The sequence below is a fragment of the Miniopterus natalensis genome, chromosome 1 (assembly GCF_054644295.1).
Source record: "Miniopterus natalensis isolate mMinNat1 chromosome 1, mMinNat1.hap1, whole genome shotgun sequence".
Taxonomy (NCBI): Eukaryota; Metazoa; Chordata; class Mammalia; order Chiroptera; family Miniopteridae; genus Miniopterus; species Miniopterus natalensis.
In genome coordinates this window covers 134,915,574-134,942,111 of record NC_142081.1, presented here as the reverse complement: position 1 = coordinate 134,942,111, position 26,538 = coordinate 134,915,574, and the positions used below count along the sequence as shown (strand labels likewise).

The 26,538-nt window shown below is 40.8% G+C and overlaps 1 protein-coding gene and 1 long non-coding RNA gene across 12 annotated transcripts in view; one reads left to right on the top strand and one right to left on the bottom strand.

Annotated features, from left to right (window-relative positions):
- The window catches only part of ZMYND11 (zinc finger MYND-type containing 11), a 121,389-nt gene extending 109,315 nt beyond the window's left edge, over positions 1 to 12,074 (top strand). For all 11 annotated transcript variants that reach the window (XM_087826062.1, XM_087826094.1, XM_087826093.1 and 8 more), the window contains 5 exons: positions 117 to 324; positions 727 to 795; positions 1,609 to 1,881; positions 2,157 to 2,342; positions 11,531 to 12,074. In XM_087826062.1, the coding sequence (XP_087682188.1) occupies positions 117 to 324; positions 727 to 795; positions 1,609 to 1,881; positions 2,157 to 2,342; positions 11,531 to 11,653 (859 nt within the window). In that variant the 3' untranslated portion in view covers positions 11,654 to 12,074. The remainder of the gene's footprint in view (positions 1 to 116; positions 325 to 726; positions 796 to 1,608; positions 1,882 to 2,156; positions 2,343 to 11,530) is intronic.
- A 1,212-nt stretch (positions 12,075 to 13,286) lies between these two features.
- On the bottom strand, positions 13,287 to 17,770 carry LOC107532537 (uncharacterized). The gene is made up of 3 exons (XR_001602750.2): positions 16,762 to 17,770; positions 15,051 to 15,136; positions 13,287 to 13,497 (listed from the first exon to the last, which is right to left on the bottom strand). It is a non-coding gene; the product is annotated as an uncharacterized LOC107532537 (long non-coding RNA).
- Between the last annotated feature and the right edge of the window lie 8,768 nt (positions 17,771 to 26,538).

The following is a 26,538-nucleotide window of genomic DNA, read 5'->3' as shown; positions in this document are numbered from 1 at the left end:
CAAGCCATAACTAATAGCCTCAGTGAATTGAAATTTCCACAAATCATTCTTTACAGTGGGTGGTGTCCACCACCACCATTTTGGAAATTTCTAACTATACCTTTCAATGTTGCTAGGGCTTGGATTCCTTCTGAAAACATACAGGACATCACAGTCAACGTCCATCGGCTGCACGTTAAGCGCAGTATGGGCTGGAAAAAGGCTTGTGATGAGCTGGAACTGCACCAGCGTTTCCTTCGTGAAGGAAGGTTTTGGAAGTCTAAGAACGAGGACCGTGGGGAGGAGGAGGCGGAGTCCAGCATCTCCTCCACCAGCAATGAGCAGGTGAGCGGGATCCCCATCGAAACCACCCATCAGGTGTTATTTTAAATGTGAACATTGTTAGTGCACACTCCTTGCTCTAAAGAGCAGATTCTGACATTCCTCCTTCCTTTCATGTAAACATTTGTAAAGTGTTCTGCAAAAGAGAGTGAATCCAATTCAAACAGCTAAGCCACCCACAGCCCTGACCTGCCTCTGCCTGTTTGAAGAGAGTAAGTGCACTGCTGCTCTTCCGAAGGCACAGTAGCTTGCTCATGCCGTGCACATCAGAGCAGTAATGAGTAAGAGGTGACTTTGTGAAATGGAATAAGTTACTTCTTACCTGTGGGTCCATAGCTAGTATTTTCAGCAGAGAAGTGTTTCAGTGTCTGGAATAATATGCTGTTACTTTTATGATGCCCACAGCTAAAGGTCACTCAGGAACCAAGAGCAAAGAAAGGGCGACGTAATCAAAGTGTGGAACCCAAAAAAGAAGTAAGTTGTGCACCTTGCAATTTCCAGGTGGCATTGGCACAGGAAATGTTTTCAAAGTTATGGTCAAGACGATTGCTCGTGATGTGTACTTGTGAAATGCATTGCCATCAGTCAGATAGTATCAACCAAGTTTAAACCCACTCTTCTGACCTTTCTGTCAATATGTGCTATCACTGGGAAAACGCACACGTGCCCTCAGTCAAGCAACCACTGACCAAGTCTGGCTAAGTGGGAGTGTACTTTGTGGCATTTTCTGGAAGTGATATGTTCTCAGCATTACTAAACACAAAGCGTTCAGCTAGTAGCAAATCAGGCCAACATTTTAAAACAAGGAAATTAGAGTTAAGCTCAGCCTTTTAAAGTGTATAATCCATGCATATTTTAAATCCAGGTGTAAATCTGGGTGTATGCCAAACTCATATTCAGTGAAAAATGGTTTAGGATTTTAGGAAATTTGTTAATGAATCTAGCCCCAAAAGTGACTATAAATTGATAATAATTTAATATGATAAAATTTTTTTGATTGGTCTTTTAAAATAAAACACTAGTATTAACATGTAATGAAGTTGTAGATGAAGTTACTGTTTAGAATCATTGTAGCTATTAATTGCATGGCTTTTTTCTTTTTTTTTTTTAAATTGTGGTAGAATATACCTAATAGAATTTACTATCTTAATTGCATGTGTGTTGTTTTTTAATAGTTTCTTATGTGACTATTTTGTGTGTATCACTGTTTTATCCTGATAGAGCTTATTCTTAAACTAGTGAGTTAATGGTTTTGTTTTACATTGAAGCACTTTCCTTACCCTTTAGGAACCAGAGCCTGAAACTGAAGCAGTCAGTTCCAGCCAGGAAATCCCCACAATGCCTCAGCCAATTGAAAAAGTTTCAGTGTCAACTCAGACAAAGAAGTTAAGTGCCTCTTCACCAAGAATGCTGCATCGAAGCACCCAGACCACCAGTGACGGAGTGTGTCAAAGCATGTGCCACGACAAATACACCAAAATTTTCAATGACTTTAAAGATCGAATGAAGTCTGATCACAAGCGAGAAACTGAAAGAGTTGTACGAGAAGCTCTAGAAAAGGTAAGGAGCCCCCACAGCATATGCTCCCCTCTCACCTCTGGACATGGTGATTCCTTTCCTATAGTAGTTTAGCTTCTTTCACTCATGCATCAACCAGGCAGCTGCTTTTTAAAACTAGAAATACACTAAAACTAGGAATGTAATAAAGTATCTTTTATAATCAACAATACTTTTCGCACCTAAATATTCACAGCTCTTAAATGAAGGGAAGCTGTATTAAGGTCTTTGTAAATTGTGAGCTGACATATTGTGGGTTAACTTCTTTTTCATTTCAGCTGCGTTCTGAGATGGAAGAAGAAAAAAGACAAGCTGTAAATAAAGCTGTCGCCAATATGCAGGGTGAGATGGACAGAAAATGTAAACAAGTAAAGGAAAAGTGTAAAGAAGAGTTTGTAGAGGAAATCAAGAAGCTAGCAACACAGCACAAACAACTAATTTCTCAGACCAAGAAGAAGCAGTGGGTAAATATCAATATATTCTTAAGAATCCGATTGTTGAAAATGTACCATAGGTATGATGGAAATCAATTTAGAAAGATACATGTGGCATATGCAGATATTATCCATGAAATAAGATCAAGTATGAAACTGTCAGCTTTAGTTAATTTCTTAAGCCTCACCAAGGATATGATTTTTTAAAATTGATTTTTACAGACAGAGAGAAAGAGAGATAAACGTCAACTGGTTGCCTCCCATATACGCCCCGACCGGGAATCAAACCTGCAGCCTTTTGTAGGAACGATGGAACGATGCTCCAGTCAACTGAGCCACCTGGCCAGGGCTAATTAACTTTTAAAATTTTATTAGAAGTCCTATAATTTCTCAACTCCAGAACCCACAGTACCGAGTATTGCTTAGAATTATTTTGTTAAATTGAGATTATGATACTTTAATGCATAACACATTTAGTACAATTAATTTATATAACTTCTCCATGTATGCAAGTATTTTATTTGGATACATTGGCTGGCCTTTTGCCAATCCTGATAGGTAATATCTAAATTGTGATGAAAGTATAAATGTAAGAATCACAGTAGCAAATTAAGGATTTTCAGAATTTACTGGACTTACATTTATACATTAGATCTATTAAAGAAATTGATTACTTTTACTTTATAATAGTAATATCTCACTAGTCTCTAACTCTAGTTAGAATCTGAGAAATAGTTCATTTTTCATTAAATGAAAAATGTTTGTGACTCTTGTTTCCTACCTATATTAGAAGCTTCTGAGCACACACATTTCTCCACAGATCTCAGGTAATTGGCTGGGGGGAAAGTTTTGCTCCCAAAAGCTCATAACTTGGTTTTAATTTTAATGAATTATTGTAGGCAGTTTAGTGATTCTTCATTTGATCCAGGCTATGTTCTGAAAAGTCTTTAAATATACATGTCAAGTAAATGTTTCATGAGGGAAGTAAACATCATAAAGATTGGGCAAGAAGGGGAAAGTTGCATATAATTTAGAAGAATCTATGTAAATAAGTTGTAGGAAAAACAGATGAATAATGAAATAAGTATCACTAGATGGAAATTAAAGTGCGCCCAAGATAAAACAAGCACAGTACCCTAACACCATGTCTGTAATTCTACCATCATGTAAATTCAAGAGAAAGCCAGAAAGGGGACACTAGACTTAATAAACCCCCATAAGTTTACTAAACAATCAAGGACATGGGAAGAGGCGGCTGTAATAATGAATTATAATACTGCCTTTTATAGCACTTATATTTGTGAAGTTGATCCTGTTACATGTATGTATTTGATTCCACATATAAGTAATTCCATGCAATATTTGTCTTTCTGACTCATTTTACTTAGCATAATGCCCTTAAGGTCCATCCATGCTGTGCCAAATGGCAGGATTTCCTTCCTTCTTGCGGCTGAATAATCCTGCATATTGTGTGTGTGTGTAGCATCCTCTTTATTCATTCATCCATTGACACTTAGGTTGTGTCAATATCTTGTCTGTAGTGAGTATGCTGTAGTGAACATGGGGTGCATATATCTTTTCTGTATCCTGTTTTCATTTCCTTTTGGATAAGTACCCAGAAGTGGGATTGCTGGGTCATATGGCAGTTCTGTTTGAAACTTTTTGAGGAGCCTCCATACTGTTTTCCACAGTGGCTGCACCAGTTTACATTCCCACCAGCGGTGCACCAAGTGTTCCCTTTCTCCACATTCTCGCCACACTTACCTCTTTTTGATAATAGCCATTCTAAGAGATGTGAGGTGATCATCTCTATGATTTTGATTAGGATTTCCCTATTAGAGATGTGGACCATGTTTTCATGTACCTGTTGGCCATCAGTATGTCTTTACTTTGGAGAAATGTTAATTCAAGTCCTTTCCCCATTTTTAAATTGGGTTATTTGGTGTGTTTGTGGTTATTTTTTTTTTCCTGTTGAGTTGTATTTCTTTCTTTCTTTTGGATATTAACCCCTTAACAGATACATGATTTGCAAATATTTTTTTTCATTCCACAGGTTGCCTTTTCATTTTGTTGATGATTTTGTTCACTGTACAGAAGGGTTTTAATATGCCCAACTTGTTTATCTTTGCTTTTGCTTTGGTGTCAAATTAAAAAAAATCATCAAGACTGATAACTACACACCCTCTTTCCCTCTATGAAGTTTATGGTTTCAGGTCTTACATTCAAATCTTTAACCCATTTTGAGTTCATTTTTGTAGATGGTATAAGATAGTGGTCCAATTTCATTTTTTTGCATGTGGCTGCCCAGTTTTCCTAATGCTTTTTATTGAAGAGGCTATCCTTTCCTCATTGTATATTCTTGGCTTCTTTGTTGTAAATTAATTGACCATATGTGTATGGGTTTATTTCTGGGCTCTTGATTCTGTCCCATTGATCTATGTGTCTGTTATGCCAATACCGTACTGCTTTGATTTATACCCATTTTTTTAGGTGAGGAATTTGAGGCTTATGAGCTTAAACAGTAAAAACCTGGTTGGTAGAGCGGGAACTCACCCTTCTAAGCTGCTTCTGCTCATCATATCATTTCAGGTAGACTGGTAAAATATTTAGAATTGTTATTGTATTATAATTAAATGACATTATTGTAAGAAATACTATAATATTATAGGACAAAAATTATGTAGGTATGTCAGATTCCAAAAAATGGATGTTAAAATGATACATAAAAAAGAGAAATATAGTTAGAAAGATACATCTTTTAAATATATCCACAAAGAAAGGGAGAGATATAAAATGAGTGAATGTGTAAATAAGGTAATAGGGTAGTTGGGAGAAAGGATGGTGCTGTTTAAAATACTATTTAAAGTTGGGGAAACTAAGATAGAAGTTAAATAAACTTGGTTCCAAACTCACATGAGTAACACAGTCCCAAGATTCAAACACAGATCTGACTCATTACAACTGTTTCCAAAAATTAGAACGGGCTCTCCACGTTTTTCTAATGGTAACTATATTGAAGTTGCAATGCTGACATAATCAGATCACAAAATACCTCAAAAGATTAATTTTAATAATAAGAAAGCATAGAATAAGCAATGAAGAATATCAGAGTGTACAATTTTAGGTACCAAATGTAGGCTATTCTCCCTGGGTCCTACCTTAGGACTCTTACTGTCACCTGTCAAACCTATATTTGTAGGTCTGCCTATATCAGTGTGTATATAGTCGGTCCGGCTGTCTCTGTAAGAGCTCACATGTCTGTATGGATGCACTTTCAAGTGTCTATTTCCAAAACCCATCCTCATCTTCCCATTGCCTGTTCGTCTCCCTGTGGGTGTCTATTAATGATGCCACCATCCTTCTACCAGCTCAACTTGAAATCTTAGTTTTTACTTGCGCGCCATTTTCTTCTCCCAGGTCCAAACAGTCTAAATTACATAGATTCTTCCCCTTTGTTCAGACCTGTTTTCAAACTCAGTACTGATAACATTCATGGGAGGGCTCTCCTGTACATTGTAGGATGTTTGACTGCATCCTAGGCCCCTACCCATTGGATGCCAGTAGCACCTCTTCCCCTTTGCCCTGCAAAGTTGAGACAATCAAAAAGTCTCCCAACGTTGCCAAGTAAGTTGAGGGCTGAGAATTGACCACTGGTTTTGGGTCATAAATGATCTTGATAATAGCATATTCAGTGGTGAAGTGTAATCTTATCATAATTGTCCTTTTTTATGTAGCATAATGTCCTTAAGGAACATCCGTGTTGTAGCATATTACAGAATTTTCCTCCTTTTTAAGGCTTGATATTCATTCGCATGTCAGCGTTCACTATTGCGAACAATCCTGCTATAAATGTGGATATACAAATACCTCTTTGATATCCTGCTTCTAATTCTTTTAGGTGGGATTGTTGGTTCATATGGTAATTCTGTCTTTAATTTTCTGAGGGATCTCCATACTGTTTCCACAGGAGCTGCACCATTTTACATTCCCAACATTTGTTTTTTAACTTTGATGGTAGCCATCCAAATGGGTAGAAGGTATTATCTCATTGTAGTTTTGATTTGCATTTCCCTGGTGATTAGTTATGTTGAACATCTTTTCATGTGCTTATGGGCATTCTAGTATCTTTTTGGTAAGTGTCTATTCAAGTCCCTTGCCCATTTTTGAATCAAGGTTTTTGTTGTTGAGTTTTATGAGTTCTCTATGTATTCTAGATATTTCTTATCAGATATATGATTTTCAAATATTTCCTCCCATTCTGTGGGGTTTTTTTCATAAAATCTGATTTGTCTGTTTTCTCTTTTTGTTAACTGTGCCTTTAGTGTCATATCCAAGCAATCATTGCCAAATCCAGTATTGTGAAGCTTCTGTTCTATGTTTTCTTCCAAGAGTTTTATTATCTTAGGTCTTACTTTTATAATATCCTTGATCCATTTATTTATTTATTTTATGTCTTTATTGATTTCAGAGAGAGGAAGAGAGAGAGACAGGAACATCAATGATGAGAGAGTCATTGATCGAGCCCACAACCCAGGCATGTGCCCTGAACGGGAATCGAACCCTGATCGCCTGGATCCTAGGTCGATACTGAACCTCTGAGCCACGCCCGGCCGGGCTCCTTGATCCATTTTGAGTTAATTTTTTTTTTTTATGGTATTAGATAAGGATTCAGTTTCCTTCCAGCACTATTTATTAAAAGATTGATCCCCATTAAATGGTCTTGGCACCCTTGTCAAAAATCATTTGCCCAAAAATGCAAGGGTTTATTTCTGTGCTCTCAATTATATTCCACTGGTCTGTGTCTATCTCTAGGGCAGTACCACACAATTTTGATTCAAGTAACTTTGTAATAAGTATTGAAGTCAGGAAGTGGGAGCCCATGATTGTTTTGGCTATGCAAGGTCCCTTGAGATTCCACATGAAAATTAGGATGGGCTTTTCTGTTTCTACTAAAAATGTCATTGGGAATTTTTTATATATATATATATAGACACACACACGCGCTCTCTCTCTCTCTCTCTCTCTCTCCAGAGAAATGAAGGGAGAGTGAGAGAAACATCAATGATGAGTCACTGATCAGCTGCCTCCGGCACGCCCCCCTACTGGGGATTGAGCCGGCAACCGGGGCATGTGCCCTGACCGGGAATGGAACTGTGACCTCCAGGTTCATAGGTCGATGCTCAACCACTGAGCCAAGCCAGCAGGCTGTCATGGGATTTTGATAGGAATTGGCATTGAATTATATAGATGACTCTCAATAGTATTGACATTTTAACATTTTAAGTCTTTTAATCTATGAACATGGGATGTGTTTCCATTTATTAATGTCTTCTTTAATTTCAGCAATATGTTTTGGTTTTCATTGTACACGTCTTTCACCTCCTTAGTTAATTTCTAAGTATTTTATTCTTACGTTGAGGGATCTTAAATAGAATTGTTTTCATAATTTTCCTTATGAGATTTTCATTGTTCCTGTATAGAAATGTAACCGATTTTAGTGAATTCACTTAGTATCCTGCTACTTTGCTGAATTCATTTATTAGATCTAACGGTTGTGTTCTGGAATCTTTAGGGTTTTCTATACCCTAGAGCATATCATAGGCAAACAGATAATTTTACCTTCTCCTTTTCAATTTGTGTAGTTTTTATTTCTTGGTTGCCGAATTGCTCTGGTTAGAATGTTCTGTACCCTGTTGAATAGAGGTGAAAAGCGGGCATCCTTGTCTTGTCCCTGATCTAGAGGACAACTTTGCCTCTCACCATTGATGAGGAGTATGATGCTTGCAGTGGATTTTCATATGTGGCTTTTATTTATTACGTGTAAATAGTTTCCTTCTATTCATGTTTTGCCTAGTGTTTTTATCACGAAAGGTGTTGAATTTTGTCAGATGCTTTTTCTTTTGATCATCAATTGAGATGATTACGTGCTGTTTTTTTCCTTAATTATGTTGATGTGGTATATTACATTAGTTGATTTTCATTTGAACCATTTGTGATTTTTCTTTTGGAAAAGTTTGAGAAGAATTGGTATTAGTTTTTCTTCAACTAAGAATTTGGTAGAATTTACTAGAGAAGAAATCAGGTATAGAGCTCTGTTTTACTGGGAGATTTTTGATTAATAATTCAATCTCCTTACTAGTTACAGTTTCCTCAGATTTCCTGATTCTTTGTGATTTGGTCTTGGTAGGTTTTGTTTCGGAATTTGTCCATTTTACCTAGGTTATCCAATTTGGCGTGTGTAATTGTTAATAGTGCATTATTATAATCCTTTTTGATGGCCTCAGTAGTAAGGTCCCTACTTTCATTTCTGATTTTCTGATTTTATTAATTTGAGCCCTCTCCTTTATTAGTCCATCTAGCTATAGGTTTGTCAGTTTTGTTTACCTTTTTAAAGAACCATCTTTCAGTCTGACTTTTTTCCTCTCTCTTTCTATTGCCTACTTTGGTTCTGCTCTAATCATGATTTCTTTCCTGCTGCTAGCTTTGGGTTAAGTTTGTTTTTCCTAATTCCTTAAAGTGGACTTTTAGGTTACTTATTTCAGATCTTTCTTTTCTTACGGTAGGTGTTTGCAACTAATAATTGCCTTCTGAGCTCTGCCTTGCTGCGTCTCTTAAATTTTGGTATGTTGTGTTTTCTAATTTCCCTTGTGATTTCTTCTTTGATACATTGGTGTTCTCCCTTCAGTTCTGTTTTTGCTTCATATATTTTGATGATCTTTCATTAGGTACATAAATATTTATATTAATAAAGGTTCAATACAGCAAGAAAATATAACAATTATATAGTATCTGTTTTATAAGCTTTTTTAAAATTTAAAGTCTGTTGGTATTCCATACCTTTTTCATTACTGTTTGCATGGAACGTCTTTTCCCATCCTTTCACTTTCAGCCTGTTTGTGTCCAACCAAGACTCCTTTAGACAGCAGAGTTGGATCATGTGTTTTTATCCATTCTGGCAATCTGTGCCTTTTGACTAGAGAGTTAATCCATGTAATTTAAAATGATTACTGGTACGAGGGTCTCTGTCATTGTGTTTGTTTTCAATGCGCCCTATACCTTTTGTCCCTCATTTCCTGAATTCCTGTCTTGTGTTTAGATTTTTATTTTTTAATGTTTAAATTTCTTTCCTTTGTGTATATTCTATTGCTCTTTGTGGTTGCTGTGGGGATTACATTTAACATCCTAAAGCTATAACTCTGTAATATTAATTTATATCAGCTTAATTTCAGTAACACACAAAAACTCCTTTATGCCTGTTCCCACTCCTTTTGGGTTGTTGATGTCACAGAATTATATCTCTACACTGTGTGCCCCAAAACATAAATTAATCTTCCAAATTATGTAGGAAACAAGATTTGGAGTTACAAACAAAATTTACAGTAATAATAGCTTTGATACTAAAAACATTTAAAAAAAATGTATGTTTCTTAATCACCTAGGAAACAAAATGTAGTTATAAGCCATTAGTTACAATAGCACCAACTTTTACACTTGCCCAGGATTAACCCTCACGGAGATCTTTGGAACTCCCTCAGCTTTTGTTTATGGGAATTTTTAAATTTATTTTACTTTTGAAGGACTGTTTCGCTGAATATAGGATTCTCTGTTTATAGTTTTTTCTTTTAGCACTTTACAGTCCACTATTTTCTGGCCTACGAAGTTTCCGATGAGAAATCTGATGATATATTGGTGATCCTTTGTATGTGATAGTTTGCTTCTCTCTTGCTGCTTTCATGATTCCTTTTTTTTTTTTATTTGAGAGAGAAACATCGATTGTGTTCTACTTGTTTATGCATTCATTGGTTGATTCTTGTGTATGCCTGACTGTGGATCAAGCCTGCAACCTCGGCATATCGGGATGATGCTCTCACCAATTGAGCTACCCTGCCAGCTATTTCATGATTCTCTTTTAACTTTGGCTCTAATGTGTCTTGATGGGGGTCTCTTGGAGTTCATTGAGCTGCTTGAATGTTTGTATTTTTCATCAGATTGGGAAGTTCTCGGCCATTATTTCTTCAGATATTTTCCCTGCCCTTTTCTTTCTGGGAATCCAAATATATGCATCTTGGTGTCCTGAGTTGTGCCCCACAGGTCCCATCAGCTCTTTTTGCTTTCCTCCACTCTTTGGTCCTTATACTTGTTAATTTCCATGTTCTGTCTTGTGCCTGCTCAGATCTGCTTTTGAATCCCTCTAGTGAATTTTTCACTTCAGTTCATGGACTTTTCAGCTCCAGATTTTGTTTTTATTGACCTCCATTTTGTTCACACATCTTGACTTTCTGTATAACTTCCTTTAGTTCTTTGAGCATCTTCAGTAGTTGTTTTAAAGTCTATCTCCTTAGGGCCTTTTTAGGGTCAGTTTCTATTGCTTTTTTTCCCTTTGAATGGTCATACATTTCTGTTTCTTTGTATGCCCTGTGATGTTTAAATTATTATTGAACACTGGACATTTGAATCTAACAATATGGTAACTCTAGAACCCCCTTCCCCCCAGGGTTTATTGTTGGCTGTGCCAAGAATTAGCCTGCGGTGTAAACGCAATGTCTTCTAGGCCTTTTCTGAGCCTTTCCCAGGGCATGCTCATTCACTAATATTCCCTGTATGTGTGGTTGGTTTTGAATGTCTTAATCTTTAATTTCTGGCCCTTTAACTTGGAAATCACTTCAGCTGGAGAGAAGGGGCTTTTGACAACAAAACATCACCGGCCACCCCCCCTGTCTGGAGGACAGGGCACTTTTGGTCAACCCTGGCTCGCACATGCAGATACAGGGGCAAGCTGCCTGCCTGGTGGTGGGCAGCTGCTACTCTGCTGAAATTGACCACAACTTACTGTCCACGCCTCCCCGGTAAGTTGCGAGCCTTCAGTAGACTCCAGCGTTCCAAATAGTCACTCCAGGCTCCTGTTCTGTCATCAGCCCAGAGTCCTCTCAAGATCTTTTTAAGGAAATAGAAAGTGTTTTATTTCTACTGGGTCATTACCATCAACACACAAACATAAACAAGTTGTGCCGGGTAAGCTTGAATTCGCTGATGCCTGACTACATACTGCAGCCTCAGCCATCCCGCTCAGTACACACAACATATTCTGATGATCATGATGTTGTTTATGGTTGAGCCAAAAAGATCTTTAAAATCACAGCTTCAGAGGTCTACAATATTAACCAGTTTCCTACGCATTCAACCCCAAGTTTAAACACTGGTCATGATTTCTCCTCTAGTGCTACAACTGTGAGGAGGAGGCCATGTACCACTGCTGCTGGAACACGTCCTACTGCTCCATTAAGTGCCAGCAGGAGCACTGGCACGCCGAGCACAAGCGCACCTGTCGCCGGAAAAGATGAAGGCGGGTTCTTGCTGGAGAGTCACCGATGATTGCTCTTCTCAGACACAACGGTTTTTGTTTCCAAGAAGCCAAAATTGTTTAGAATTTGCTTCCCATTTTGCACCAGCCTTTAAACACTTTTCGTGAAGAGATTTTGCACAGTAGTTTAAATCTTTTGTTAATGTCCCTCTGGAGTTTTTCGGGGGTAAAAGTAACATCAGTGGAGGGTATTATTTTAAATAAAATTTAATTGAGAATTTGTTGCATTTACAGCAAATTTTAAAACATTTTTAGGTTTTACAGAGATTTTAACCTTTAAACAACAGATCTTTAAAAAACAACAGGTGTACACAAGTGAGTTTAACAAACATTTAAAATAGGTCTGAATGTAAGAACTACAGAACTGTTTCAGAAATAAAACATACTACCTTGATGTGAAATTTATTTCTTAACCTTGTTGAGCTGGTTTTGTTCAGCTTAATTTACTGTTTAAAGGCATTATCTATTGGTTATGCCAGTGGGTATATGATTGAATTTAGGGAACAGGGTTGACACAGCAGGTGCTAGTCCTGCATATTTTTTCTTAAATATTTCCCAATTGTGTTTTTCATTATTTCTTTTCAATATATAACTTTTATAACAAATTATTAGCTTTGATCTTGTAGTTTAAAATTGCAGGGAACTGGGGGTAATCTTTTACTGAGCTGGATCTTAGAGAAAATGAATATTTAAATTTTAAAGTTTGCACATTTCATCTTTGTCCTAACATGAGTGCTTGTAACAAAATAAACAACAAAAATAAACTAAGCCAAAAACTACCTTAATCCGTACATGAAATTATAGATGGGGCATACAAATTTATTTAATGCTTCCCTTCCCTCCCCAAATATCGATTGCCTATTATCTGGTGTCACCTCGTATATTATAAGTTAATGCTAAAAGGAAAGAAAGCACTTAAGTTTCACAGAAGCCGTTATGTTTGTGGTAATGGGGTCGTTGCCTACTAATGACCCCATCGCTGTACAGAATGAAGAATAATGCATGTTAATTTTCTTGTATTAAAGATGCCGTGGTTTGTAAAAAGTCTGTATTTTGCGGAATGTCTGAAGAAGCATTACCAATAGGAATGGATCGATAGTTGAATAATGAGTTTTTTATACATAGATATATAAAATACAGCCAGAAAAACTGAAATTACTTTTTTTTTAAAGAAAAATCTTTTTTCAAAGAATGATCTTAGACCAAGTCAAATTCCCATTTATCATTTAGTTATTTTTTAAGGTTAGAGAAATAATTTGTAAATATTTATTTAGACCTTTGATATTTATTAAAGCAATTACACACAATGGAAGTGAAAGAATCAGGAGAAAAACCTTTTAAAAAGTTTTCTCTAGGTTTGTCAGGGTCACTCTAAAGTTAAAAATGTAACCAAGTCTTCTGTGAAATAATCATCTACCCAGTCCTGGTGCTGTTGCAGATGGCGGTGACACGAGTTAATCGACAAGCTGCTGCCCAGCGGTGCCCAGCGGCTTGCAGGAGCTGCGCGTAGCGCCGTCACCACTGTCCCTGAATTGCGCAGTGACTCCATCTCGGTCCCTCCTCGTTGCTGTGTGATCAGTGTTGCTGTGGTCTGGTTGAGGCATCGTAACCGAGAACACTTACCTTCTCTTGATCGTTTCTCAAGTTTTAAAACTTCGATCCACCCCTATGAGAGCAAGTTACTGTGGAAGTACTTTCAGTGTAAAATCATTCCAGAGTGTGTACTATTTACTGATAGCTGCATGAACGTAAGATTCGTGTTACTTTGGCTTTTTTGTCTCCGTTGACACGGTTGCACATTTCCAAGTTACTACAGCGTGAAAACTGTGTGTTTAAAAAAAAAAAAAACAAAATTAAAAAAAGATTGTGGCCTGGTTTTGTAAGTTTTAGGTAAAATTACAATTGATTGTTTTAGGAATCATTATTAAAAAATTTCTGCGAATCATAAAGCTATATCAAGATGTTGAGCTTAGCCACTATGCACATTGTAATTACTCATTGTGGCTGTCCAGTTCTATGATGCATTCTGGCATTTTGTAAGCTGCTCTGACTAGCAATATATAGATTCATTTAATGTGTTAACATTGGTTAATAAATGTATTTAAAAAAACTGGCTTTAATACATTGTTGACTTAGTCCGTTCCACTATCCCAAACTAAACACAGCTATATCGCATGGTGATCACACAGTGGGTTATCTGCTGGTGACTGTTCAACTTCATATAAAAACTGTGTGAAAAACTATTCACTTAAACACTTACATTGAACGTACTTTTCCCAGCTTTCAAAAAGACTCAAAATACCTTTACCAATTCAAAAAAAAGTCAGGTTTGTTTGACCTCAAAACCTGTTTTCTTAACCCTTACACTAGACTAGGCTGATCATACAAATAGAAAATTATTCCATGGAAGTTTGTCAGTATCATCAATCTTAGTACATCCAGAATCAAACCTGTCATCGCTCCCAGTGTCACTCCACTCCTCTAACCAGTTTACGTGAACCAGTCTCAGTTCAGGTCAGCATCGCCCTCCTGCTCATGCAAGGAGCGACCTGGCCCTCTTTTTGCCTTCAGTATCTAATTCAGTGGTTCTCAAACTTCTGACATCCGACCACAGGAGAGCTTGTTAAACACTGCTGGCCTGACCCCTGCATTTGCATTGCCAACAAGTTCCCAGTGTTGCTGATGGGGGACCATCCTTTCATAACAGTGCTGTAACTCAGGAAAATAAAAACAATGGGCCATTTCGTCAAAAATCCACATGCACGTGCACATACGTGCACAAAACATGTTGCACAAAATTTAGTACATTACAGATTCCTAGGGCTCATCTGTAGACTCATCACCCCCAGGAGCACTCTGGTCCCTCAGGTTAATCCATGACCCCTATGTTTAGGGAAACACATGGAGTCCTGTTTCTGTGCTCCAGGTCACAGCCTCTCGTTAAAGTACAGAATCGGAGCAGGCCTGGGGTCGGTGGAGGTGGTGATTCTGCTCTTTCTCAAGCCTCCAAGTGACAGTGACTCTGCTGGCCGCAGATCACACTTGAGAGGCAAGGTGTTAAAGGGTATGTACCTTCACAAAAGGTCAACCTGAATTATAAACTGCATGAAACTGTTGTCAAATGAGAATATGTAATATGGGACACCTGTATAATTCTAAATAACTGAGAAGGGTGAAAATTTTAATAATCTAAAACCATTTCACTATTTAATATTAACGATGAATGAAACAGTTTACATTCTTGTTCTACACTAAGTCTTCAAAACCCATTGTGTCTTAGGCTCCCAGCACCTCTGTTTGGACTAGCCATTTTCCATTTGTGGCTGTCGCCACCCTGTATTGGACAGTGCAACCTGAAAACAACAGCTTTGTCTTACCGAGTGTCTGCCCTCATCAGCACCTTCTTTGTAGTCAATACTCAATCAGCAAATGTGCATTAGAGGGCCTGCTTGATACCTGGGAGCTGGTAAAAAAAAAAAAAAAAAAAAAAAAAGTCAAGATCCAAGCTCCGGGGATCGGCTCATGACTGGTGTTTCAGAGTCAGATCTGAGAAGTTAGCAATCCAGTCAACAAGTTCTAAGTTGACATTTCAATTAGGCAGCCCCGGAAAAGCATCCTAAGGTTCCCTGTGACTCTACAGGGCAGTTTGAAAACCTTTAGTCCAACTTCTTAACCTCACACTGGAGAGAAAGCTGAGACCCAGAGCCGCTCGGAGTCAACATCCACGGTCCTAACGTCTCTTCTACAGCCACTTGAAGGCTGCAAGATGCAAAGATTAAAAACCTCCTACTGTCTAGAAATAGGGCAGAGTGTAGCTGAAGGTGTAGAACGCTAAGGAAACCCAGGAGGCTGCAGACACCACTCATTTAACACACACGAGCTCCGAGAACATCTGTGTTTGACGCTGATCACATGACAGCAGAACAGACACACTGCCTGTCCCTGTGCAGCTCACATCCGAGTGAGGGCCTCAATCAAATAAAAACATTCTACTCACAAACCAGAGCTAGGTGCAAGCAAGAACAAACACAGAACTATAGGAGACAGAGAAAGGACAACACGAGAAGGGGAAGGAATTGGGGAAGGCTTAAAAAATTACATGCAAACCCAACCTTGAAAGGTGAGCAGGAGTTAGCTGGAGGAGAATGGCACCTGAGGGCCCAGTATTGATCTGGGGTGACCCACTTTTCTCCATATTTGTACTATGAACATTACTTTTAAAATCAGGAAACAAAGTTAGAAAAATAAGTCTTTCTTGGCCGAGCGTGGCTCAGCGGTTGAGCTTTGACCTAGGATCCAGGCGATTGGGGTTCGATTCCCGGTCGGGGCACATGCCCGGGCTCCGGGCTCGGTTCCCAGTCGAGGGTGTGCAGGAGGCAGCCGATCAGTGACTCTCTCATCATTGATGTTTCTATCTCTCCCTCTCCTTTCCTCTCTCTGAAGTCAATAAAGATATATTTTTTAAAAAAAGAAAAATAAGTCTTGCCCTGGACAGGTGGCTCGGTTGGAGCTTCTCCCCATACACCAAAAAGGTTATGGATTAGATTCCTGCTCAGGGCACATACTTAGGTTGTAGGTTCGATCCCCGCTCTGGGAGCGTACAGGAAGCAATCGATCAATGTTTCTCTCTCACATTGATGCTTCCCTCCCTCCCTCTCTAAAACCAATAAAAACATCCTCGGGTGAGAGAAATCGACAGGGCTAAGGGTTATAGGAGAGTATATTTTTTGCAAGTAATGAGATCTGACAAGGTTAAGGAAGCCAGCAGATGGGAAGAGGGGATGGGGGTGATGCCACGGGGATAACAGGCACGCACAAGTGACTGCCGAAGGCAAATGATGCAGAAGCGAAGGTCAGAGAAGACAACTGGAGAAGTTTGTTACTGAACAGGACAAAAAACCAGACTAAGGGAAATTATGTTTAGGACAAGTGGGACACACGAGTGGCATCAGCAGCATGGCGGCAAAAGATGTTCCTCATCCTGTTTTTCAAACAGCGAATGAGACATCCATTCACAAGCCAAAGTGCCTTGGTGGTTGCTCTGGGATCCAGCCCCACATGCCATGGGACCCAAGGGGCGTCTCTCACCTGTGCACTTGGCAATAGGCAGACACCTCGATATGGGCTGTGGAACCAGTGGAGCAGTGAGCCTGCCTCAACCCCTCTCGCCAGTCAGGAAAAACCTGGAGAGAGTTGTCCCGGGTGGATACCCACAGGAGACAGAGAAGGTGCAGAAACCCAGCCTTCCCTGGTGGAGATTCCGGCGTGCCACTGGGGGGAAAGAGATGGATGTAGCAGACATTGTAAGAAGAACTTTCTGAGTCCCCCTTCCCCCAAGGAAAGAGTACAGGGGGCCGATCATCTATCCAAAAGGCTGAAAGTAATTCTTCAAGCTGAAATGAAAAGATGACAATCAGTGACATGAAGACATATGAAAATACACATCACACTAATAAAGGCAAATATACAGTCAGACTTAGAAAACTAATTCTGTAATAGAATGGTGTATTAGCCTCTTAACTATATTATAAAGATCAAGGAAAAGAGTATCAAAAATAATAGGTACTATAAACTGTTACTGAATACACTATATAAAAGAGGTAAATAATGACAAAAAATTTAAAAGGGGGGTAAAAAAAGTGAAGCTTTTATAGATGATCAAAGTTAAGTTGCTAACAGCTGTGAGGGAACTTTTATCTATGAGGTGTCATATGCAAGCCTCATGGTAACCACAAAACAAACACCAAGAGTAGATGCACAAAGATAAAGCCAACTGAGAATACCACCATGGAAAATGACAAATTTATAATAGTAGGTAGAAATAGAGGGAAAAGGAAACCATGGAAATACCCAGCAAACAATAAGCATCAATAAGTTCTTAGATATCGATGATAACTCTAAAGGTAAATGAGTTCATCAATCCAAAGGTACCCAATGCCTAGATGAATTAAAAAACAAGACCCAACCACATGCTGCCAAGAGACTCACTTCAGCTTTAAAGACACTCACAGGCTCAAAGCGAAGGGATGGAGAAGATATTCCATGTATCTGGAAATCAAGAGAGAGCAGGGATAACTATACGGTTGACTCTTGAACAACACAGGTTTGAACTGTGTGGGTCTACTCATGCAACCTGTGCAGCTCGAGCCAGTGTTGTTCGAGGGTCAACTTTATGGCTGGGAAGCCCTATGTGCAGGGGGCTGACTGTAGTTATACTTGATTTTCAACCATGCAGGAGGCGAGTCCCTCTAACCCCCACATTGTTCAAGTGTCAACTGTGTATCAGACAAAATAGACTTTACGCCAAAAATGTTAAGAGACAAAGAAGGTCAATAAGTAATGATAAATGGGTCAATTAATCAAGAAGATAAAACAACTGTAAATATATATACACCCAACATCAGAGCATCTAAATATATTAAGAAAAGAGTAACAGATCTAAAGGGAAAAACAGAAAATACAACAATAGTAGGGGGATTCAATACCTCCCTTGCAGCAACTGACAGATCACCCAGGCAGAAAATCAACCAGGAAACATTGGACTTAAACCATACATTAGACCAAATGGACCTAACAGACATTTGTAGGCATGCCATCCAACAGCAGCAAAATCCATGGTCTTGTCAATGCACGGACGCTGTCCAGGATTTTTTGCTTTCTTCTGCCTTCCACCTCTACCAGGAAAAGGGAAAACCTATCACTTTATTGCGACTCTTCAAAAGCATCCAAACTTAGAGGACGTCAGAGAAACGGTAGCATGAGAGATTCCCTTCTTTCCCCTGGAAGTTTGAACAATTTGAACAGCTATAGCTCAACAAAGGATTCCCTGCTCAACACACAAACATGCCTGAGAGATCTGTGCATTGAAGCATCTAAAAATGGGCAAGTGGGAACAAACTGGGGAGGCAAGTAGGGAGAAGGGCTCAGATGGGCCATGGATGCAGCCCTGCACCCGGGAGCACACAGCAGGGCTCAGCCCGGAGAGGGGCGGAAGCTGATTGTGATAGGCACTCCCTTCAGCCAGGAGGAGCAGAGAGATTAGGTGGATATCCCTGTAAGAGTGAGCATTATGAACTGCAGCTGAGCCCAGCACCAGTCACGTCAGACAGGGAGCAATGCCCGAGGAACAGACTCTGGGTTTCAGTAGCTCAAAACTTTAACTTTGATGCTGGGTGGATGTCCAGAGACCAGGTGACAAGGGCCATTGCTTAGAAACCAGCGGACAGAACAAAGGTCACTGCATGGAGCTAAAGACTCCTCACCTTTATCTATCTGATCCAGTGGCAGAAGACACCCTTCTCCCCCACAACCTAAACACTGTTCAGGGGAGTAGGAGGGGAGAGGCAAGCTCAAAGACCCAGGATTCTTACCTGAGAGACTGCACATGACCTAAAGGGACTGTTTCAGTAATGGGTTCAGACCAAGCTCTCCTTCAGAATAGCTCTGTTCAGTGAGTGGGTCCCAGGTAGCAGGCAAATTAGATTTGGACAAAACAAATAAATTGTATTTTCTCTGCTTAAAAAAGAATGGCAAGCCAGTCTGTTCTAGCTCATTTTAAATAGAATCATGAAGACTAGGAAATATTAAGCTATAATTCTTATAACCTTTTAGTAATTCTGGAAACTGAGTATCTGCTAATAGGAGGGTCACACAGATATGACCCTGGACTCACGTTTTTTATTTGTCTCCAGTATAAGTCTTGTGATTTGTGTTTAATTTCTTCCTGTTGTTGATCTTTAGCCCAATGAGTGGGAGCTCTACTTACAAATAAATCACTTCCAAGCATTTTAATTTGGATCTTACAAGGGTTTTCAGGAAGTTGGTCAGAGGCACAAAAAATGGTCTTAGGCACTGAACCAAGGGCCCCCCAACAGATGCCTTCCTGGAGAGGGGCTGTGACACCTCCACAACTGCCTGGAGGGGTCCGCACTCTCCTTATCCTTGGCTTCCCTGAGCCTGGACCTGAATAGTAAAACAGAAAATTAAAAAGAGTTCAAAAGACAGGATGAGGGAAGGAGTAGGGAGGTGGGAGACGTGCAGTAACCTGGCAGAAGAGGATTCCAAGATGGTAGCAGATTTAGTGGAAGCTACACTGATATTCTCCCAGAGCCGAACTGGAATTACAACTAACATATAGAAAAACCACCTCTCACTGGTTTTGCTCAGTGGTCAGAGCATTGGCTTAAGGACCGAAGGGTCCCAGGTTCTATTCTGGCCAAGTGCACATACACTCGGCTGCAGGCTTAATCTCTGCTCTGGTCAGCGTAAGAGAGGGAAGCAACCAATGTGCTTCTCTCACATTTATACTGCTCTCTCTCTCTCAATCTCTCTTCCCCCTTCCACCCTCTCTGAAAAGCAATGGAAAAAATATCCTTGGGTGAGGATAAAAAAAATAATAAATAAATAAAATATAGAAAAACCATCCTGAATAATCAACTGCAACATAAGACTAGCTGGGGGACACCCTCATGACCAAGGAGGAAAAGTGGAGACCACATAGAGGCTGGGAGGAAGTGCGGAGGCCCGAGAGGGCTGCCTGGGCTCCCACAGGCAGCAGCTGAAGGTCTGGAGAAAGGTCTCAGCTGTGGGGGGTTCCCACTGAGGACTCTGGGGTCTAAGCCCCAAGCTGGGCTTCCCAGCCAAGAGCACCAGAACTGAGAAAGGAGCCCACATAACATCAGTCTGTGAAAAGCAGCAGGGTTTCTGTCAGCCAGAGAGAGACCACAGGAAATGCAGGCACCCTCTTAAAGGGCCAATGCACAAAGGTTTGTGTGCAGCCACTCACCTTGGGCTCTGGCAGAGGGAAGGCAGAGTGGACTAGAGCTGTGTGAGGAGAATCTAGGGGTGCTGGCTGGGGGAACAGAGCTCAGAGGGCAGCCATCTGGATCCTTGTGCTGAGTCATTCCCCCATACCTCAGAGGACATCTTTCTCAGGCAGACATTAACTTTTCAAAAAGCTTTTGCCTGGGAGGGAAGCAACTGTCCCACCCTGCTGGAAAACCTCTCACCCCACCCTGTGGAGTTTCTACAGCCCAAAGCTCATTAAAAGACTGACTAATAGCCTCTGGGTGTTTTGAGTCTTTGCCTGATTTGCTTCTGGACCCAGGGCTTGGAAAAGCAGACATTGGTGTGCATCTTGCTCCTTTCCAAACACACCTAGCCCACAGAGGGAACCACAAACTGTGGAGTGAGAAACTTCAAACAGGGTACTCAAGGCCAGTCACAAACAGCATCTGACATTGGCCCACACCAGAGATCATCCAAAAGACTGGGAGTCCTAGCAGACCTACTTAATACACAGAAACAAGCCCAAATAGGCAGCCAAAATGGGGAGACAAAAAAACAAGCCCCCAATGAAAGAACAAAAGAATTGTCCAGAAAAAGAGCTAAATGAAATGGAGGTAAGCAATGTATCAGATGTAGATTTCAGAATACTGATCATGAGGATGCTCAACAGCATGAAAAAAAAAAGAAAAGGAAACTATGAAGGAAATTAAGAATGACATAGTAGAAATAATTAAAAACAAAACAAACATTGGAAGGAATAAACAGCAGATTAGTGGAAGCTGAGGATTGGAACAGCAAATTAAAAGACTGTAGAAAAAAAAAATCAATCAGAGGACCGAAGAGAAAAAAAAACAATTAAAAAACAGGAGGACAGATTAAGGGAGCTGTGGGACAACATGACATGTAACAATATTTGCATCATGGGAGTGCCAGAAAATTTAGAAAGTAAGCAAAGGGTAGAGAACCTGAATAATGGCAGAAAACTTCCCTAACTTGGTCAAGAAAAAAAGTCACACAAGTTCAGGAGGCACAGAGAGTCCCAAGCAAGAAGAACCCAAAGAGGCCCACACCCAGACACATCACAATTAAAATGCCAAAAATTCAAGACAAAGAGAGAGAATCTTAAAGGCAGCAAGAGAAAATCAATTCGTTACCTACAAAGGAGCTCCCATAAGGCTCTCAGCTGATTTCTCATCAGAAACACTACAGGCCAGAAGGCAATGGCATGAAGTATTCAAGGTAATGCAAAATAAGGATCTGAAACCAAGACTACGATATCCAGCAAGGCTATCATTCAAAATAGATGGTGAAATAAAGAGCTTCCCAGACAAAAAAAGGCTAAGGGAATTTTTCACCACCAAACCAGCACTGCAAGAAATGTTAAAGGGACTGTTGTAATAAGAAGTTGAAATAGAATGAGAAACATAGGCATAAAGAGAAAAAATGGCAATAGATGAATACCTCTCAATAAGAAACTTAAATATAAATGGATTAAATGTCCCAATAAAAGGAGATGGGGTAGCTGAATGGATAAGAAAACAAGATCCAAATATATGCTGTCTACAAGAGCCCCCCTCAGAACAAAAGACTCACACAAGCTGGAAACAAACAACAAACTACAAACAAACTAACTCCTGGAGGACTTTAAGGGAGAGATCGACAGCAGCAGTCATAGTAGGGGACTTTAATACCCCACTGACTTTACTGGATAGATCTTCCAGACAGAAAATCAACAAGGAAGCGGTGACTCTAAATTACACACTAGATCAGATAGATTTAATTGACATTTATAGAACATTTCACCTCAAAGCTGCAGAATATGCATTCTCAAGTGCACATGGAACATTCTTAAAGATAGACCACATGTTAGGACACAAAACAAGTCTCTCCAAGCTCAAGAAGACTGAAATCATATCAAGCATCTTCTTGGATATTTACACCATGGAATACTATGCAGCTGTAAAAAAGAAAGATCCCTTACCCTAGGAGACATCATGGTGGGACCTGGAGAGTATTATGCTAAGCGAAATAAGCCAGTCAGAGAAAGACAAGTATCACATGATCTTACTCATATGTGGAATCTAAGGAACAAAATAAACTGATAAAATAGATCCAGAGACACAGAAGCATAGGACAGACTGACGAATCTCAGAGGGAAGGCAGGGGTGGGTGGGAAGAGATTAACCTAAGAACTTATATGCATAACCCATGAGCAAAGACAATAGTGTGGTGAAGGCCTAGGGGGAGGGGTACAAGGTGGAGAGGATCAATGGGGGAAAGGGACATTTGTAATCCTTTCAACAATAAAGATACATTAAAAACAAAAAACTAAAAAAAACTTGGCAGAAGCCATCTCATTTGAACTTTCAGAAACACCGCATTTCAAGGAAGAAGGTGCAATGTGTAAGGTAAGTCTCGCTGCTGTTCCTGCCAGCTGAGCCCACTGGAAAAGTGCCTGCAATGAGAATGTGTCCTCGGTGCTTCCGGGCTTAGAAGTGGTCTTTTCCTCAAGTCTGTCTTTGCACCAGTTATCCCTGTCTCTTGAAACAACGGAAACTGAAGCTAGTTGATCTGAAATCCAAAGTGCAGCTCTAGGTGTGATGGATGTCTCCTAGCCCTATCTGTCCAAACCAGCTTTTTTTTAAAACATCCAACTCAGATCCCATATTGCAAATTCATCCTCTCCCCTTGGACTGATGTAGCAATTACGACAGGTTCCTTTATCTGCAGCAATGGGGTGCTGTCTTGATGCACACACACTCTTACTTGGTGAAATTTGCTAGTTCCTTCAGGTCAGGAGCCATGTTCCAACCGTGTCACCTCTCATATTATGCTCTCAAACAGAATTTTTTTTAAAAAATTGATTTTAGGGAGAGAGGGAGGGAGGGAGAGGGAGAGGGAGAGAGAAACAGTGATGTGAGAGAGAAACATTGACTGGCTGCCTCCCATATGTACCCCGACCAGGGATCAAACCCGCAACTTGGGCACATGCCCTGACAGGGAATCAAACCTGTGACCCTTTGGTGCGCAGGATGACACTCAACCAACTTAGCCACACCAGACAGGGTGGGAAGAAAACATTTTCAACTCATCACAGATAACAGGCTGATCTCCCTAACGGACAGAGCTCACAGCAATGAAGAAACACTTTTAAAAGGACAATGTTAAAGAGCTATGAACACGACACCCTCACAGATACGACATACACACGATCACAGATTTCACTTAGCTCACTAATGAGGAAGCAAGTAAGATGCTACAATCGGTTCAAAGAAGGATTCCAGGAACACCACACATACGGAAAACATGGGATTCTGAAACGAATTTATGAAAAGATGTGAAACAAGTCTATCTACAAGGCAGCAATCAGTTGTGTTCATGGGACAAAAATAATTAGTATTATCCATTTTTTACAATTTAAAAACTGTACAGTAGCTCAAAGACAATAAAAGGCAGAGAGGACCTGGATAGGTGAGCTGGACAGGACATCCAATAATCTTTTTTGACCATTTAAAATTCGTTCACATTCTAGGCGGTTTTGCTCAGTGGTTAGAGCATCAGACTGCAGACCGAAGGGTCCCGGCTTCAATTCAAATCAAGGGGGCACGTACCTCAGTTGCAGGCTTGATCCCCGGCTCCGATCAGGGTGCGTATGGGAGGCAACCAATTGATATCTTTCACATCGATGTCTCTCTTTCTCTCTCTCCCTTCTTCTCTCTCCGAAAAGCAATGGAAAAAGTATCCTCGGGTGAGGATTGAAAAAAAAAAATCGTTCACAATATTTCCTGACAAGCTGAACCACCCAGCAGTTGAAGGGACATGAACAGTTCACAGAAAGAGAAATACAAATGGCTTTCTAAAATACTTTTTAAATACTCAACCTTACTTATAAGAGAAATGCAAATTAATATGAATACTTTCTGTTGATAAGTTAATGCTATTTGAAGTGAAACGGCAAAGTGAAACCTCCTGGCAGCATCTGTCCAAATCACAGTGGCATCTACCCAGATTCCACACCCCGATGGCCAGAAATCCACCCACCAGAAACACTGGCCCACATATGAAATGAACTGTTATTTGTCATAATAAAAATTGACTGTTAATAGCAAAACACTGGAAAACACTCAGTGTTCAACGACAGGAGCTGCAGTGGACCCAGAGGTGGGGCCATGCGGCCTTAAAGACACACAGATCTCTAAGGTAAACATAAAGAAAACAAGGTACAGAATAGAGTATACAGTATCCCACCTTTTGGATTGGAATGAGGGGATGGCAGGAGTACAGATTCATAGTTGGCTTGTATTCCTGTAAAGAAATTAGCATGGATTATTACCTGTTGAGGGCTCTGGGGTAGTGGGGACAGGGACAAGGTTGGGAACTTGACTTTACCACGAATACCTCTTTATATAGTTTCCACATTTGGACCATGGGATTGGATTACCTACTCAAACCACTACACCTTTTTCTGAAATGGCGATTTGGGTTTTCCTAGCAGGCCAGGCAGCTCATAGGGGTACTTTTCTGAGAGGTCTAGATGCTTTCACACATAACCGCCAGTCTATGTCCTGCTTTCAGGCTTCATTTCCTTACCTGGGTCGTCGTCTCCCACAATTCTGTACCTCCTGGCACATTCCTGGTCCCCAGGTTAGTGCTATAAACACACAAGTCCTAAATGCCCTGAGGCCGACTTCTTACCTGACCGTGGGTGTGTCATGCCCATGGCTGGGTTGGGGTAGGATTTTATACAACAGAGGTGGTGATGGAGAGGTGCTTGCTGAAGAAAATTAGCCCCACAGGCCCTGGCCAGTTTGGCTCAGTGGTTAGAGCGTTGGCCTGCGGACTGAAGGGCCTCAAGCTCAATTCTGGCCAAGGGCACATGCCTTGGTTGCAGGCTTGACCCCCAGCCCTGGGTGGGGTGTGTGCGGGAGGCAGCCAGCCGGCGTGTCTCTCTCACATCAGTGTTTCTCTCCCTCTCCCTTCCACTCTCTCTAAAAAGCAATGGAAAAAACACCCTCGGGAGAGGATTAAATTAAAAAAAAGAGAGAAAACTAACCCCACAGGTCACCCTTTTACACAACTAAACAAAATATTTAACATGGTAATACCTGCATATCAACTTGAACTTTAGTAAGACCAAATGGAGGGTTTAGTTATTCAGGTTACAAAGGATCATAGCATCTCTTTAAATCGCTTCTTCTCAGTGTTTCTCCACAGCCCTACCTTCAGGAACCCTGGGGCTGGCCGCACACTCTCACCTGTTCTCTGAGCCCGGGGACGATGGTCTAGGCTATGCTGACCTCCTGTGGCCCTTGATCCACCCTCAGCAGCTGGGAGCTGCTCTTGACAAGGAAACCTGTCCTCGAGAATTCATGCTTTTTAGCACTCGTCAGCGACTCCACAGGCCAGGCACTTTGGGTTCTGTCTTGAAACATCCTGATGCTACCTACACCTGAGTCCTCAGCAGAAAAGCTGGCCCGATAAAGGCCAGGGTGGGTGTCATTGGCCATTGCGCAGGGGGTCTGAGGAAAAGCAGCAGAGACATGGGTCAGGGACTCACCGATGATCGCTCAGCAAGGTGAGTGGGTGCAGCTCTGGCCTCTCGTTGCCGCCGCATCACGTGTTCCTTCCTTCTCAGTCTTCAGCTGCTCAGCTGCCCCTGGGCAGCCAGGTGAGGCCCAGGGCAGTCACCGGGACCTGCTGAAGTTCTGGTTCCCATGCCGTTCTCCTGAGGTTCGGCTGCGGCAGAGGTGCCTGGGTCCATCACTCCAGGTGGCCATCACATTCCCTCCCCTGCCCTGTCCTGAGCACAGGATGGGCGACGCACAGGCAGGCTCGGCTCTCTGCTCACGAGCCACATCCATTACTTCTAACCCCTCCCCTTCTCCTTTCCCCTCTCTCTGGTGTTTCCAGTCACCTGTCCAATGGCAGGGATATTTGGGCCCCAAGGTGGGTTATTAAAATGAACCCCTCTGGTCACAGGCCTGGGTCGCTGTCAGGATGCACTGGTGTCTTCTGGGTTATGTTTATCACACTCCCAGAGAATCCTAGCATCTGCCTGTTTTCTCATCCATATCTTGG